The sequence below is a fragment of the Marmota marmota genome, unplaced genomic scaffold (genome assembly GCF_001458135.2).
Source record: "Marmota marmota marmota unplaced genomic scaffold, marMar, whole genome shotgun sequence".
NCBI lineage: Eukaryota > Metazoa > Chordata > Mammalia > Rodentia > Sciuridae > Marmota > Marmota marmota.
In genome coordinates this window covers 11,486,203-11,502,430 of record NW_026000222.1, presented here as the reverse complement: position 1 = coordinate 11,502,430, position 16,228 = coordinate 11,486,203, and the positions used below count along the sequence as shown (strand labels likewise).

The 16,228-nt window shown below is 48.2% G+C and overlaps 2 protein-coding genes across 4 annotated transcripts in view; one reads left to right on the top strand and one right to left on the bottom strand.

Annotated features, from left to right (window-relative positions):
- Positions 1-4,024, top strand: part of LOC107150907 (immunoglobulin alpha-2 heavy chain-like) — a 9,585-nt gene extending 5,561 nt beyond the window's left edge. Inside the window, exons 2-5 of one of the 2 annotated variants that reach the window (XM_015496080.2) lie at positions 1,158-1,517; positions 2,021-2,314; positions 2,654-2,716; positions 3,652-4,024. In XM_015496080.2, coding sequence (XP_015351566.1) covers positions 1,158-1,517; positions 2,021-2,314; positions 2,654-2,716; positions 3,652-3,950 — 1,016 coding nt within the window. In that variant the 3' untranslated portion in view covers positions 3,951-4,024. Of the gene's footprint in view, positions 1-1,157; positions 1,518-2,020; positions 2,315-2,653; positions 2,717-3,648 lie in introns of both variants that reach the window. The other variant, XM_015496079.2, reaches the window with a different exon arrangement.
- A 1,540-nt stretch (positions 4,025-5,564) lies between these two features.
- Glg1 (golgi glycoprotein 1) overlaps positions 5,565-16,228 on the bottom strand; it is a 122,341-nt gene continuing 111,677 nt past the window's right edge. For both annotated transcript variants that reach the window (XM_048792499.1, XM_048792498.1), the window contains exons 25-28: positions 13,429-13,549; positions 12,703-12,809; positions 10,566-10,729; positions 5,565-9,548 (exon numbers count right to left, since the gene is read on the bottom strand). In XM_048792499.1, coding sequence (XP_048648456.1) covers positions 9,473-9,548; positions 10,566-10,729; positions 12,703-12,809; positions 13,429-13,549 — 468 coding nt within the window. In that variant the 3' untranslated portion in view covers positions 5,565-9,472. The remainder of the gene's footprint in view (positions 9,549-10,565; positions 10,730-12,702; positions 12,810-13,428; positions 13,550-16,228) is intronic.

Genomic DNA, 16,228 nt, shown 5'->3' with positions numbered 1-16,228 from the left:
TTTTTTTTTTTTTGGGGGGGGGGGGTACTGGGAATTGAACCTAAGAGCACCATTAACCATTAAGCTATACCCCCAGCACTTCCGACCCCCCCCCACCACCGCCAGACAGAATCTTGCTAAGTTGCTTAGGATCTTGCTGAATTGCTGAGGCTGGCCTGGAACTTGAATCCTCCTACCTCAGTCTCCCAAGTAGCTGGGATTACAGGTATGTGCCACTGTGCTGGGCCCATATTCATTTTTTTTCATTTACTCTTCATAATAATTACTGATATTATTATAAATCTGCTATATATTAATATGTGCTATTTTTTCCCCTCCAACTAATGGGAAACAGAGGGCTCTAAGATCTTCATCTTAGAATCTCCCAACATCGCACAGCAATCTGTGACACAGTTCAAACTCCAGACCTCTAGCTTTGAAGCCTGTGTTCTTCCCATTCAGCTAGGTTGCTTCTTCTTGAATATACCTGTTAGACAAGAGGTGCACTGTTTCGTACCACAGTGAAGAGCACAACTGTTAGATGTTCTCACAGATTTTGGTTCAATTTGCAGGGCATCCCTGGGACAAAGGAAGTGTTTGTAGATGGAGAAATGCCACTCATATGTTTGTTATCAAAAATAGTCCTCTAGCCAGGTGTGGTTCCCTTGACAATAATCCCAGTGACTGGGGAGGCTGAGGCAGGATGATTATAAGTGCAAAGCCAGTCTCAGCAACTTACTGAGGTTCTAAGCAACTCAGCGAGACCCTGTCTCTAAATAAAATACACACACACACACACACACACACAAAAGGGCTACTGGGGATGTGGCTCAGTGGATGAGTGCCCCTGAGTTCAATTCCTGATAACAAAAGTAAAAACAAAAAAGTTTCCCAGTAGCAGAACTTTCGTCTCTTGGTCTCTATTATAACCCAAATGCCAAAAACAGTCTGGCACATGCGAAGCAGGCATCAGTATTTCCTGAGTGAATCTGCAGTTGCCTTGACTATTGCTTACTCATGACCCTTTGCTTATTTTCCTACTGAGGTTTATCTTTTCCTTACAGAACTGTAGTGGTCCTTGTATCTTCTGGTGTTTCCCACATGCTCACCCTAAGCTGAGCACCTAATACATGATCCTGGAGTTGTGTCCAGTGGGTGACTGTCCCTCTGCCTCTTAGGTGCCACAGAGGCCCGCCTGCCCTCGCTGTCCCAGCCTCAGCCTTCTGTGCTGAGTGGGCAAGGCAACCCGCAGATCTTGTGTGTGGTGCAGGACGTTCCCATTGCGGCCCACGTCTTGTCCTGGTACCAGCAGCTGCAGGGCCATGGTCCCACCTTCCTACTGAGTCAGCGACAAGGGGCTCCCCCGACCTACGGCTTGGGTGTGAATCCCCGCTTCCTGGCAGAAATGGATCTGGCCCAGAATACTGCACGCCTCACCGTGGGCAATGCCAGCCCTGCTGACGAGGGCATCTACTACTGTGCCATGTGGTTCTCAGGCCTGTATCTCTTTGGAGAGGGGACGCGTCTGTTCTATCAGGGTGAGTCCCAGAGCCCTGGATCCCCTAGTGTGTAGGGCTACAGTAGGGTAGCAGGGGCCTTTGGAAGAAAGCCACAGAACCATCTGGGGGGACCCTTGGCTGCAGGGGTGGAGGGAAGGTGAGAAGGACTGCGGAGAGTGGACTGCTGCTGAGGGAGATGGACACACACCGCAGCCCCCGACCTCTGGGTGGGGGGGAAAGGCGACTGGAGAGCAGTAGTCATCCCTCCCCTGCCCTGCAGCAGGGTTGCTGGAGGCCCAGGAGGGAAGGTGCATGTGGCAAAGACCAGCTCTGAGCTCATATTCTGCTGCACAGGGTGGAGGCTGGCTGTGGGGACCAAGCAGATCCCAGGAAAGGAAGGCAGTTGCCGGGAGCTGGGAGGAAGGCTGGGGAAAGCAGAAAGGAAGGAGGGACTCTCCAGGCTCCAGGAAGGAAGGGCGTGCAGGGCCGTGGTCTGAAGGAGGCTGGTGGCATTAGGGGACACCCTCTGTCACTCCCCACAGCGGAGGTGCAGGCTCCTGCTCTCCCACCACCAGTGCTGAGCCTGTTCGTCCCAGCCTCCGGTCCTCCCTCTGTCGCACTGTGTGTGGCCTTAGGACAGCACCCAGCCCCTCTGAGGATCTCCTGGGTACTGAGAGGCCAACACCGGGAGGAGGACGAGTTCACAGGGAGGCCTGGGGGACCCCTGGTCAGCTGGCTGCAGCTGCCTCGGGAGGCTGCAGGGACGACCGTGAGCTGCCAAGGCCTACACCAGAGCGGGGCCATCGAGGCCGCACTGTACTTGCCTGGCGGCCCAGGTGAGTAGGGGGCCAGGGACTGTGCGCATCTGCCTCCCCCAGCCTCTCAGGCCCTGTACACCCTAAACCTGCTGTATTCCATCTTCCTTTGTGAATCTCCATCTTAGGAACATCACAGAGACCCCAAATACCAGACGGACCAGACAGGCCCTACTGTGTGTGACAAAGCACATCCTGCTTGGCCCTGCCTAAAGGACCTGGCCTTTGAGGCCTCTTCAATGAAATTGGGGACAGTTGCCTATGAGGACAGTTGTCACTAGCTGCTATCCCTCCAGAACTCTGTTCTCTGGTGGTGAATGCCTATTTCAAGTTATTTGAAGGCTGTGTGTTCTGTTGCAGGGTGCAAAGAGCTGGACCCGAACTGGAATGAGACTCATGAGAGCAGTGGAGACATCCCTCTTGGTATGGACCCCTAGAGGCTGACCTGACCCCTAGAGGCTGACCTGTGGTGAAGTCATGCTTTTTGACTTCCACCTACCATGTCAAATACGTTCACTCAGTTGGCAGAGGACTGAGTGTTTCCCAGGGAAAACATCCTGTGAGGGAGTCTGGAAGCCCCAGTCAGACGCTGAGCCAAGGTTACAGTGCAGAAAAGATGTGCTGAGAGTCCTGTTAGGACCACAGCATCTGGGCAGGGACGGGGAAGGGGAGAAGCCTCCTGCCAGAGGGAGCTGGAGCCGAGCCCTGAAGTGAGACAGCTAGGGAAGAGCACCTGGGCTCCTCCAGATTCTTGCCCAACCTGCCTGGCCCCCTGGGTGAGTCCTTCACCTTCTCTGGGCCTCAGATGCACCCACTGCCCCCCACACGCAGTACTGAGGCTTCCGAGTGGCCAAAAAGTGACCACTTGACTTGGCAGAATGGAAGCCTTGCTGTTCCATCTGTGAAAAGGGAAATGCAGGCATCCCTACGTATCTGCAGGGGTGGGATATTCTAGAACAAAACCCCGGCAGATACCAACATCCACAGACATGTAAGTCCCTTATAGAAAAGGGGTGGCATTCGTATATAACCTATACTTCTGTATACTTGAAACAACCTCCAGATTACTTATACTAAATACAATGTAAATATTATGCAAATAGTTGCTATACTGAATTGTTTAGAGAATAATGACAGAAAAAAAATAGTAGAGGTGTTCAGTACAGTCACAACCCCCTGTGCCACCCCAGAGGATTTTCACTCCTTAGACGCAGAACCCAAGAACACAGGGGGCAGGAATATAAACACTTCCAAGGATGAAAGGAGCCAGAGAGAAAGCTCTCTGGAAGGCACCAGGGCAGGGACAGTGAGGACGCACTTCAGAGGCTTGGCAGCCCCTCCCTCTGTCTCCACAGCAGAGCTGGAGCACACGCTGGCTGCCGTCACCTACTGCTACCTGGGGCTGCTGGGTGCCACTCCCCTTTATGGCCTGATCCTGGTGGCTCTCTGGAGGAACCGCTGCTGCCTGGGCCACCTGCAGGTGTCTCCCACCCAGGAGGCTCCGGCAGACGCTGGGGATTCCAGGCCTCAGGAAGGCAGGGGGCACAGTCCTGCCAGGGCCCTGGAGGATGAAGCACCAAGCCCCAGCGACCTGCAAGACCTCACGGAGGCTGCCTGCGCTCCAGCCTCCACCAGCATTCAGCCAGCTTCCTCCTAGTCCCCGCCCCTCCTTACTCCTCTGCTCCCTCTTTCCTCCTCCCGGTTGCCCAAGTTCCTCCACAAATAGAGTCTCTGAGCAAACATGGCTGTGCTGTGCTGTGTTGGGCAAGGGAGGTGGGATCCAGACCAGGGCAGTAGTACTTGGGGAGGACAGTCCAAGGAGTCTCAGGACCCAGACCCCACGGCCCCTGGACCCTGATAGGTGGCTGGGGTCTCCCTTTGGTCATTCAAGTGCAAAGGTGTCCAGTTGGTCAGAGGTGAAGTTTTTGGACACTGGCAGCTGGAAGAGGCCCCACCCCCTCATCAAGTGAGAGTCACATGGCCTAAGTCCCCACCAGGCTTTTGGCTAAAGCCCTTTTAAATTGTAACTCCCTTTGAGGACAAATGCCAAATGCATCCTGGAGCTCCAAGCCTGGATTCAGCCACTTCCTAAGTTCCACTGAAGCAGGAAAGCCTCTCGAAGCCACTCAGGGCCTCTGTGACCAGACTCCACACATCAGCTGATGGCTGCCCAAGGCCCTAGACAAGAGTGTAGCTAGGACTCAGAAGTTCCCAAAATCTCATTCTCTACTCTTCAACGCTTCACCTTCCCCTGGCCTCAACTTCATGCCCTGACCCACCAACTCCTAAGTGACAGCTGCCTATATGGGTGGGAGGAGTTCTGAGGAGCCCAGGTCCCAGGTCAACACTTCTTCTCTCCCTGCATAGCCCACCAATTGAATCTTGAATCACCATATGGACATAACTACTTCAAAACTTCCTGCCACCAGGCGCATTCCTTAAGCTAGTAACTTTTTTTTTTTTTTTTTAATGCTGGGGATTGAACACAGGGCTTTGTGCATGTGAGGCAAGCACTCTACCAGCTAAATCCCCAGCAATTTTTTTCCTTTTTGATGTTACTAGGGATTGAACCCAAGTGTGCTAACCACTGAGTGACATCCTCAGCCCTTTTTGAGACAGGATTTTGCTAAATTGCTGAGGCTGGCTTTGAACTGGAGATCCTCCAGAGTCCCTGGGATTACAAGTGTGTGCCATTAAACCCCCTCCACCGCCCTGCCCCCCAGCAAAGTAACAGGATTTATCAGAGTAATAGAGCGAAAGCAATGCTTCTAAAGGGGAAGGGGGGCCCAAGAGAGGGATCCCTAAGCTTTTAACACCCAGATGCAAATCAGCTTTGCTGAGAGTGGAATAGAAGGAAATGCTCAGGAAGGGCATCCAGGGAAGGCCAAGGACACAGGGCGGGGCTTTGGGTAGGGACAGGACTGAGCAGAAGGGGCAGTCAGTGGCAGAGCTGAACGCAGGCACCACTTGCAGGACCAGCCATCTATGTGAAGCACCTCAAGGAGAGGTTCCAGGGCTGTGCCCCAGGACAAGGCCTTAATCACGTCATGGGAATGGGTAATTTTGCACTCATCATCCTGAAAACTCCAGATGTGACTCCTCAGCCCTGTCCTGGCATAGAGAGAACAGGAACAGAGGTCCCTTCTCTTCGAACATCTTGCAGTGCTACTCTGGTGGGCCCTCAGCTGTGACCTGAGGACCTCACTGGCAATTCAGTCATTGCTGACACCTCTGAACACTTGAAGATTTCTCCCAGTCACCACAGAGAAGATTTAACAAGTACAAACCTGCAAACTCTTTATTAAATTCTCCCGTTTCATCTGTACAGAAAAAAATGCACACTATGTTCAGAATCTCAGTAACATCTCAAAATTACACAGCATGAACATGTAAAAACAAGGAACTGCCGGGATTCTATACATAGAAAGGAAACCCATTTACAAAAGAGGCTTGTTAATTGTACTTTTCTTTCAAGAGAGAAAAAAAAAAAAAAAGGTCAAGAGGCCTAAGATTTCACACAGGACTGCCGTGCAGCCTGTCCTGCCAGCACTGAGCTGGGGGCTTTGAGCTGGAGGCAGCCACTTGGGAAGCTTGCTGCCCAGTGCACTAGTGTGATCTGGGCACCTGTTCTAACCACCTGTTGCCCGGCAGAGGGAGGTCCAGATGTCAGCTCTACGCTGCGGGGAAGGCAAACTCAACACAGGCACTATCCACACCACTTCCTTGTTGGGAAGATCTCTCCACTGTGCAGGGCCTAGTGTCCCCTGGGTTGCAGGGGAGAAGAGGGAAGAGGAGACCCCCATCAGGACCTCATTACCACCAATCTGCTGACTGATCCATCTTTGTGCTCCAGGTAACAAAACAGTCCCTAGGTCCCCACATCAGACTCACTGGATGGCTTGGGAAGAATGTGAGCCTGAAGTGTAGTCTGGGTTTAAGATTCACATGTTGTATGAGGTCTGGGTAGGAAGGGGGACTCGTCTTCAAACTTGACTGCCCTTACAGGTAGCCTGGTCTTCTCTGGTGGAGGGACAAAGAGGGAGTGTAGTTATGGATGGCAAATCAAACACAAATGGAGAGGGGGAAGGCCAGGCACAAGATCCTGTCCAAGTCCCGTTGGGAATCAAAGCCAAGAGATGGAGCGGTGACAGGAGAGAAGTAACGTGAATCCCCAACAGAACTAAGGACACTAGGGCGCTGTACATTGTAAAATTACTTCAGTGTGCTCAAATAGTGAGCAATCGAAGGGCATGGAGTTGAGTTTTGTAAAACTCCTAAGAAGCTAAAGTGTAAGTTAACATTTCAAAATACACAAAATTAAAAAGCCACATTCTTCTTTTGATTCTATGATCACAATTTGGGGTATTGGTGCCAGGCTGGAATGGATGACTTCTGAGGGCTTCAATCCAGCTAGCTTTTCTCATCCTCTTACTGAGATACTGAGATCCATCACATGTGGAGAAGGCTTGTTTTGTGATGGGGCAGGGGAAGGTCTTATCTCGAAGGGACTTAAGACCAGCTAGCAAAGGAGACCCAGGAAGTGCCCCCATGACTCATACTAGGGAGATCGTTTGGACAGAAGTGGTATTATTATCCTGAAGGTGGAGAGGATGGGCATAGTTCCAGAAGTCACAATGACATACAAGAGTGAATATTCTCTTGTGAAGGTTGAGGGACATTAGCCACATAATTTCCTTACCAATCTAATAAAATATAAATGTCAGCATCCTTGCCGTTGGATTCTTCTATCAGTTGACCCCAGGAAGTAGGAAGACATGGAATTTTAATCTCTTTCTGCCACATCTCCTAGGAAAGCAGTCTCTTCCCCATGTCCTCCAGCCTGCTGGGCCACACAGGAGAGTAAGCCCAAGATGAGACCACCAGGGTGCTTCAGTGAGTTCCCAGCAGCACCAGCTCATAAACACTAGCTCCTCCACAGCCCTCGAGTCCCCTAGCTTCTAAGGACACACTAGCACTGGCTCAGACAAATCAACTGGATCCACAGAACTGGGGCTAGAGCAGGGAACCAGAGGGTCTCCTGGGAGTGTAGGGAATGAGGGCTTTCCCCAGAGGGCATCCAAGCCTTTGGTATGGCTCCCCTGTCAGTGCTCCCTGCCAGCAGACCAGCCTTGGGACAGCAGCAACAGCAGAAAAGTCCAGGGACACACCAAGATAAAGAAGTATCCCAGGCATGGAGCTCTCCTTCTGTGGGAGAAAGTCTTAGAAGGTGCAGATCTTGTTTGGCATTCTGTCCAGATCTCTGATCTCCCGACCACAGTGCCTCTAGCCCAGGAACCTGGGTCCTGGAGACTCAAGAGGACTGGAACACTGTGTCCAAGTGTGAGATGCTGGTGAGACCTGGCTGCTGTAATTTGTCAAGCTCCTGAAGCCTTGTCCCAAACATTCTGCTTTTTACATGCTTGTTTGTGGGCTCTATATCAGAAGAGAGAAAGGCCAGAGTTCATTGCCGGCTCCTGTAGTCGGGCCTGGGTTCCTCTTCTTGACTAGCTTCAACTACCTGATTCATACCCATGATGCACCCCGGGGTGTCTTACAACTTGCTGTTAGGCCAAATGAAGTGCAGAGTGGGTGAGTAGGCTGCCAATGCAGATGGCATTGGGTTCCCTGGGCTTAGAAAAACTTGCTCAAGACTGGGTATGGGACTCTCAAGAGGCAGGCACAGAAAACCACTCCAAGGAGGATGGTGAAGACTCCCTTGAAACAAGCAGCCGAAGACACCAGCAGAGTTACTCTTTCTCTCTCTTTTTTAACACTACTGGGGATTGAACTCAGGGACTCAAACAGGCTAGGTAAGTGCTCCCTCACTGAGCTACACTGCAGCCCTTTCCATTTTCGAGATGGGGTCTTGATAAGCTGCTCCAGCTAGCCCCCTGAACTTGTGATCCTCCCACCTCAGCCTTCTAGTAGATGGGATTATGGGCATTTACCACCATGCCTGGCCTTATTCTGAACAGTTCTAAAAATAACAAACATTTAAAGAACCAAACTCATCAGACCTCCAAATCTGCTGCAGACAATTAATGGGATTTTCTGTCAGTTCACAAAGAATATTGAGATGCACTAGAACCACAAGGATGTTTTCCATATATTGGGAAGGAAGCTGCAGGTATGGGAATGATACTCCCCACCCCAGTCTAATGGTGAATACTAATCCCTGTCCTGCAAACCACGCTGACGTGCACTGGAGACCTGCGTTCCCATGGGATGGTCCCAGTTCTGGATATCAAGCCCCAGTTCCTAGAGAGGGAGGGACCCTCTGACCAACTCAGCTTTGTTGGCAGCATGTAGGGGTGGCAGCTGCTTACATTGTAGGTGTCGCAAGAATCACGAGACTGAAGACTCCCAGGAGAGCTGCTGAGAATCAGAAGACCCTAAGAGGAGGACTGAGGGACTGGACAAAGCAGCTCAGCAGCCTCCCTGAAGATTTGTATTACTCTAAGCAGGGAACTTACAGGGAACTTACAGCAACTTCTGGAACCCACTCCCTCCATGAAAGACAGCAAACAGGGAAAAAAAAAAAGGATAAAAACCACAGTATTCCAATGTTATGTCAGTCAGTTAGACAAGGAGTAATCTGGATCGACTGATCCACAACTGACACGGCTTGCACTGAACACACTCCAGGGAAGACAATGTCACTCAGGTACCGTGGCACTCAACAGTGTGAAGGAGAGGCAGGAAGAGGAAGGGCAATGCCAGGGGGCCTCGGTCTATGTGGACAGTTTTAGGCACGTGATTTATAATACTTTGTGGACGTCTAACAGGTTAATAAAATATATATTATATAAATATATCTCCTACTGTACATGCTGCCCTCCTACACAGCCACAGTGACGCCAGGCCCCAAGCTCAATCAAAGGAGAGCCTGGCCGAACCTCGACGCCTGGGCTCCTCCTCCTCTGCCCCACACCTGCATCTCCACGCTGGAGCAACAAGGGAGAACAGCCAGCAGTGTTGTTCCCATAAAGCTTCAGAAAGCTGATGAATCACCAAAAGACCACATTTAGCCAGTGCCTACTATAGCGGGAACACACAGCAAATGGACAGAAAAAAGAACAGAGAAAATCTCCATCTTTTAATGTAATCACTTTCCACACCCCTTCACGCAGAGGCACGGAGGAGCTTGTCTGGGAAATTCACCTGGAGCGTGCAGAAAGGTCAGGCTGGATGGTCAGTCACATCCTGAGGCCTTGCTAAATCTTTATAGGTCATTGTCTCTGACCTGTATTGTAGCCTGAAAAATAAAGCCAAGTGAGTCAGACCTCTGTTCTTCCTTCCTGCTCTGCTGCCTACCCCAGTATACCCCTCTCCTCAGTCACTGTCTCCTGGAGAAGAAGAGAACTTCTGAAGTGACCGTACCCTCGGCAGGGCCAACATAGACGTGATAGTCCACACCATCCTGGAGAAGAAAGATGATGGGGTCCTGCTGTGTAGACTCAGAATCCAGCCTCCCAGTGCAGATCAGTGGACTGTCCTGCTTCACGGACCTCTGACCCAGAAGAGCCAGGCTGCCCTTCCCAAGGCTCATGGCTGACTACACCGGGTGAGGAGATCACAGAAACACCCTAGCTGTGGGACTTGACTAGTTGCAGTTCATTTTGGGCGGGAGCTGGAAGGTATCACTGCTTCAACAGAAACCACAGGCCCCACAGAGGCTGGTTAGTGGTTTTCCAGTCCCTGGTGAAGTCTTTGCCCTGATCCAGCCCAAAGGTGCTTCTGGGAGATGAGCCAGACTCTCAGTGATGGCGTGCTGGGGTATGCATCCCCTCCTAGTCCTGCCTTTGTCTGACACAGTTACAGGGAAGAAATAACCCTGTGGCCCAAGTCAAAACTGGAGGAGGACATGTGTTACTATGTACATTTTTTTCTTTCTTTAAAAATTTCTCCCCCCCCCCTTTTTTTTGGTGGTTTTTAAAAAAAAAAGTGTTTTGAGTTGCAGGTCAGGTGAGTCGGTTCTGGAAGTGTCGGTAGTCCTGTTGGTACAGAGATATGTCTACAGGCAGGTAAACCCAAGTATGCCAACAATGGCAACCACCAAAGCGGCCAGTTGCTGATGCTGCAGACAGCGGCGGAGGAGAATACCGTGGACGTAGCCAGGTCTGGACGGGACAATGCAGTGGGCACCTGCTGCTGCTCTATCGTGGGTGATGGTGCCACCTCTTAGAAGGGCGAGGTGAGGGTACACTATACAGGAGGCTGTACAGATTGGGCACTGGGCAGGTAGTTCCTTTGGTGGTCAAGGAGGCTCTACCTGTCCTTGAGCTCTCGTGTCACTCGCTTGGTGATCCGTCCACACATCAGGCCAATCAGGAACAATATACAGATGCTCCCACTGATTACAGAGAGGATGTAGTTCTTCGATGGGGAGGTCATCACTTGCATGGCGAGATCAGAGAAGCCGTCTGCTGGGGCCACCTGGAAGGAGATAAGAGCGTGACCCTAGAGGCAGAGCTGGATGGCTATGGTGCTAAGTCTAACTTGCTCCCACAATTCCTAGTTTAATTTATGTCTTTTCTTTTAGGGAAGGAGAGAAAAATCAACACATAGATAGAACTTTTTTCCCTTATCATAGAACTACATATGTCCACTGCACAAAATTCAGACACATAAAGTTACAAAGAGAGGAGATCACTCTCAATTTCTCCATAGTGACCTCCACTGCTGGTACATTAACAGCCAGCCTCTTGCACTGTGGACTCGTCCATGTCAGTCTGGGCAAGAGCTCTGTGTATTTTACCAGCAAATCTCATAGCTCCTATATTACAAATGAAAACCCAGCGGCTCAGGGTTAGATGTGACTTGCACAAAGCTATGGATTCTTATATATTTTGATTTCTACTCTTCATTATGTTGCTCCCGTTTTGAAAACAAAGACAAAACTTGAGATTTTGTTATATGCTATTTCTCTATATTGACTTTACTCACCATTAGAAAACAAGCATCGCCCACATCAAAAACAAGATACAACAACACGATGACATCATGTATTCACCAAGCACCAGTCATGGGCACCCTTTTTTAGTACTAAGGATTGAACCCAGGGGCACTCTACCACTGAGCTACAGCCCCAGCCCTTTTGAGACAGGGTCTCATTAAGTTGCCAAGGCTGGCCTCAGACTTGCGATCCTCCTGCCTCAGCCTCCAGAGTCAAGGGATTACAGGTGTGCACCTGGCTTCACTACTATTCACCCTCCATTTCCACTGTTTTCACCAATGCACTCTATGACAGCCTGCTACAACACAATCAGGACCAGAAGGTTCTCCGTGTGTACATGTAGATGTTCTCTGAGTCTCAACCTGGGTCTCTGTGCTGCTCCTATGTTCACCTCGTGTACACAGAACAGAGCAGGGAGGCATGAGATTTATGAGATTTGAGCACCCACATTTGCTAAACATGCAGTGAGTCACTCTGAGGCAATGTGAAGTAGCTCAAAGGAGCAGAAGCTAGTGAGGGAAGAATGGACCGAATGGTGGGTGCTCTAACTGAGGGCTTCACAATGACTTTTTTCCCTTGGGAGGAATGAAAGGAAGATAGACTGCTGTGACAAACATGATCCCACCTGGGCATTTCCCTTCCGACTAGGTATGCAGGCTTTCTTTGCGGGTTCACTCCTGCCATGTTACCCTTGACCTTTTTTTTGAGACCAGGGTCCTACTACATAGCCCAGGCTGGCTTCAAATTCCTGGGCTCAAGGGATCCTGCTGCCTCAGGCTTCTGAGCATCTGGACTACAGGGGTGTACCACTGCATCCAGCTTATTCAACCTTGACCTTTAAGCAGATGGGTGACCAAGGGAAACTGGTCAAGAAGGAGAGGAGATCCTGTGGTCACTGTCTCAACCTAAGGTCACTAGGAAAGTTTACTCCAGTGTGGGTCAATATAAAAGCATGGATTGAGAAACCTGAGGCAGTTTGGACAAGTCATAATCTCTGAAGTCAGTATCCTCCACCATAAAGTGATAAAATAATCATTCTACTTACCTCGTTGGAATCTGACGTTCATATGAAGTAACAGCCATCAAAACATTTTGTAAATTATAAAGCAACATATATGTGAGAAACACTTTTACTCTTCTTACTGAGCTGTACTTCTGGAGGGAGCTCTCTTCTCTTCCAGATCCCCCTACTGGGGTACCCTATTCATCCCAAAGCCTCGCTCCATCTAATCCTTCTGTGTTCCAGGCCAGCTGAGCCCTGGTCTCACATAATACTTTCTTCCAAAGGAATAAGATGGCTTTGGGTTCATGAGCAGTAAAGAAGTTTTAAAGGCTCACTCAAATATACCTACTGCTAGTCTTCCAGCAAGGACAAGACCACCAGGGAAATACCTCAGAGTGTCTGGAAATGGACAGAAGAGATGGTCACTCTGGAACTCCACTAGGTCTTTACCTTTGCAGCATAACTCCACATTTCAATCCGGTCATTGAGGCGCTTTTTGCACTCAGGCTGTAATCTCACCCGCTTATCCTCTAGGGCCTCCATTAGGCAGGACATTTCTGTGAGAGAAAACAGGTAAGAAAAGTCTGCAATTACACAGAACAGAAACATTTCTATAAAGCCAGGGGATGGATATCCAACCATCAGAGAATTTAGATCTTCAGGTTTAATAAAGTCAAATCCATTCTAGGAAACTTGACCCAAGATCCAGCATGGCGAGGATGGGATGTAACTTGCAGGGTGGCTGTCCAGAATCTCTCTTAAGATCACTCCAATTTTTACTGGGTATTCCTGGTTTAGAAACAAACATACACCTGCCCAGGTTCCAGCCTTACACAGAACCTGCCTACTGTGCCCACAGTGGCCCTTGGGGAAGCCTTGTTTGGGTAAGAGAAGGGGAAGAGGACCATGATGATGGCTTAACTTTTGCTTCTGTGATAAATTACTCAACACCCCTTTCACCAAATCTTTAGCTCTGCCCATGGTCAGGTCAGCTCAAATCTTCAGGATTATTCCTAAATTCATTATGCCACAAAGGCATCAACCTTGCTCCTGAGGGATATTGTCTATGGTTAGGCTGCAGCCACAGAACAGAGTAGGAGCAACTGACGGCTGAGATTGAGCCTTTGCTTCTCCCAAGTGAGTTCAGAAAGGGCCAAAGTGAATTCAGTGACTTACGACGCCCACGGCCAGGGGTGATGGCTGCACAGTGGTGTTTAATGTCCAGGGCACATGCTGTGTGAAGAACTGGGTCCACAAAGATGTCTGCCTTGCTTTCCTTCAGCATGTTTAACACTTCCTGGAAAGGGAAGGGCATTACGGAGAGAACTTTTATAAAGAAAATGCATTAGACTTGTTGTCTATAAACATGGGATAGGTGGCAATGTGGCAATGATGTGCAGAATGCAAATTCATGGCATCCAATATAATTCACTAACCACCTCTGAGAGATTCAATATATGCTATGGAAAGCTGGGAACTACACATGCTTGGAAAATTAGATATGGGTTCTTGGCATTCTGGTATACTACAGTATCATCATTACCATTATCATTGTCGTCATCATCGATATCATCATTATCCTCAGCATTTTTGTAGTACTGGGGATTGAACCTGGGGCCTAGTGCATGCTAGGCAAGTCACCTATCACTGAATTACATCCCTAGACTTTTTTATTTTTCATTTTGAGACAGGGTCTCAGTTGCCCAGGCTGGCCTTGAACTTATAATCTTTCTACTTTAGCTACAGAGTAGCTGGGATTATAGGTATGTGCCACCGTGCCTGTCTATATACATATTTTTTTAAACTTTATTTTACTTATTTATTTATATGTGGTGCTGAGGATTGAACCCAGGACCTCACACGTGCTAGGCGAGCACTCTACCACTGAGCCACAACCCCAGCTCCTGGCTATATAATTTTAAAGTACCTAAATGGTAGTGTTTTTATTGGTGTTATATAATTATTCTGTTAACTTTGGGAAATCAGGAAAAAAACCATGAAATGTAAAAATAAGAGTAATAGGCTATATAAAAATTCCCAAATATGGGTCAATTTGTTTACAAAATATTCCACTTTTACCTCTATCATCCCCAAAAGGAAAAAAGAATGGACAGAATATTACTTTTACTGCAAGAGGAATTATTTTAATTCATTACTATCCTGAGCAACAGCAATGTAAACACTTCATTAGAACTAATATCAACTCTACAGATGCTCCATTTATGCATGATGAAATTATAGACAGGAGGAAAGATGGGCCAGAAATGCCTTCCTTTGTGGTGCTGGGGATTGAACTCAGGGCCATGTACATGCTAAGCAAATGCTCTACCACTGAGCTACATCCCAACTTCGGAAATGTTTTCTTTCTTTCTTTCTTTTTTTATATTTTTCAATTGTAATTGGACACAATACCTTTTTATTTTATTTATTTGTTTTTATGTGTGCTGAGGATCAAACCCAGGGCCTCGAACACATGCTAGGCGAGTGCTCTACCGCTGAGCCACAACCCCAGCCCCTAGAAATGTTTTCTTAATAAAATTTAGTTTGTTCTCAATGGGAAGAATGCAGTTCTATAAGACAATAACACAAAACTAAATAATCCTGCCCAAAGTTATACGAGATCATTTTTTTTTTTGAATTTTGAATTTTTATTTTTTAGTTTTCGGCGGACATAACATCTTGTTTGTATGTGGTGCTGAGGATCAAACTGAGGCCGCACGCATGCCAGGCGAGCGCGCTACCGCTTGAGCCACATCCCCAACCCATATACGAGATCATTTGATGACAAAGGAGTCAAAGAAAAACTTTTTTGTTTGGTTGTTTGGTACTGGGAACTGAACTTAGGGGCACTTGATCACTGAGCCACATCCCCAGGCCTATTTTGTATGTTTTTTTAGAGACAGGGTTTCATTGAGTTGCTTAGTGCCTCACTGTTGCTGAGGCTAGCTTTGAACTCGCTATCCTTCTGTCTCAGCCTCCTGAGCCACTGGGATCACTGGCGTGCGCCACCATGCCCAGCAGGAAAAGTTAAGTTTTTTTTTTTTAAAGAGAGAGTGAGAGAGAGAGAATTTTAATATTTATTTTTTAGTTTTCGGCGGACACAACATCTTTGTTTGTATGTGGTGCTGAGGATCGAACCCAGGCCGCACGCATGCCAGGCGAGTGTGCTACCGCTTGAGCCACATCCCCAGCCCAAAAGTTAAGTTTTTAACCTGCTCCTACCATTTTTTAGAACACGTGGAATCAAACATTTTAGGCAGATGAAAAAATTTGTAAACAACATTCTTAATGACTCAAGAATGACATCAATAAAAGTTTCTTTTAAACAAGATTAATTTTTTTTAAAGGTCAAACACATTAATTCCTTTGCCCTTTTCTGGGCAGTACCAGGGATTGGACCCAGGGTCTTGGCCTTGTTAGACAAATGCTTTATCCCTGAAAGCATCTGTAGCCCTTTTGTGAAACTGAGACATGCTCTTGTTAAATGGTCTAGTCTGCTAAATTGCATTTTCCGTGTTGCAAGATAATGTATGCTTAGAAGGCATAATTTGATGGTTAGTATTTTTTGGTATAGGGAATTGAACCCAATGCTTGCACAGGCTAGGCTAATGCTCTACCACTGAGCTACATTCCCTACCCTTTCTTTTTCTTTTCTTTTTTTTAAGAGAGAGAATTTTTTTAATATTTATTTTTAGTTTTCGGCAGACACAACATCTTTGTTTGTATGTGGTGCTGAGGATCGAACCTGGGCCACACGCATGCCAAGCAAGCGCGCTACCGCTTGAGCCACATCCCCAGCCCCTCCCTACCCTTTCTATTGTATTTATTAAAAAAAAATTTTTTTAGATATTAATGGACCTGTATTTTATTCAGTTATTTATATGCAACATTAATAACTGAACCCAGTGCCTCACACATGCTAGGCAAGTGTTCTACCACTAAGCCACAATTCCAGCCTTTCTAGTATATTTTGAGA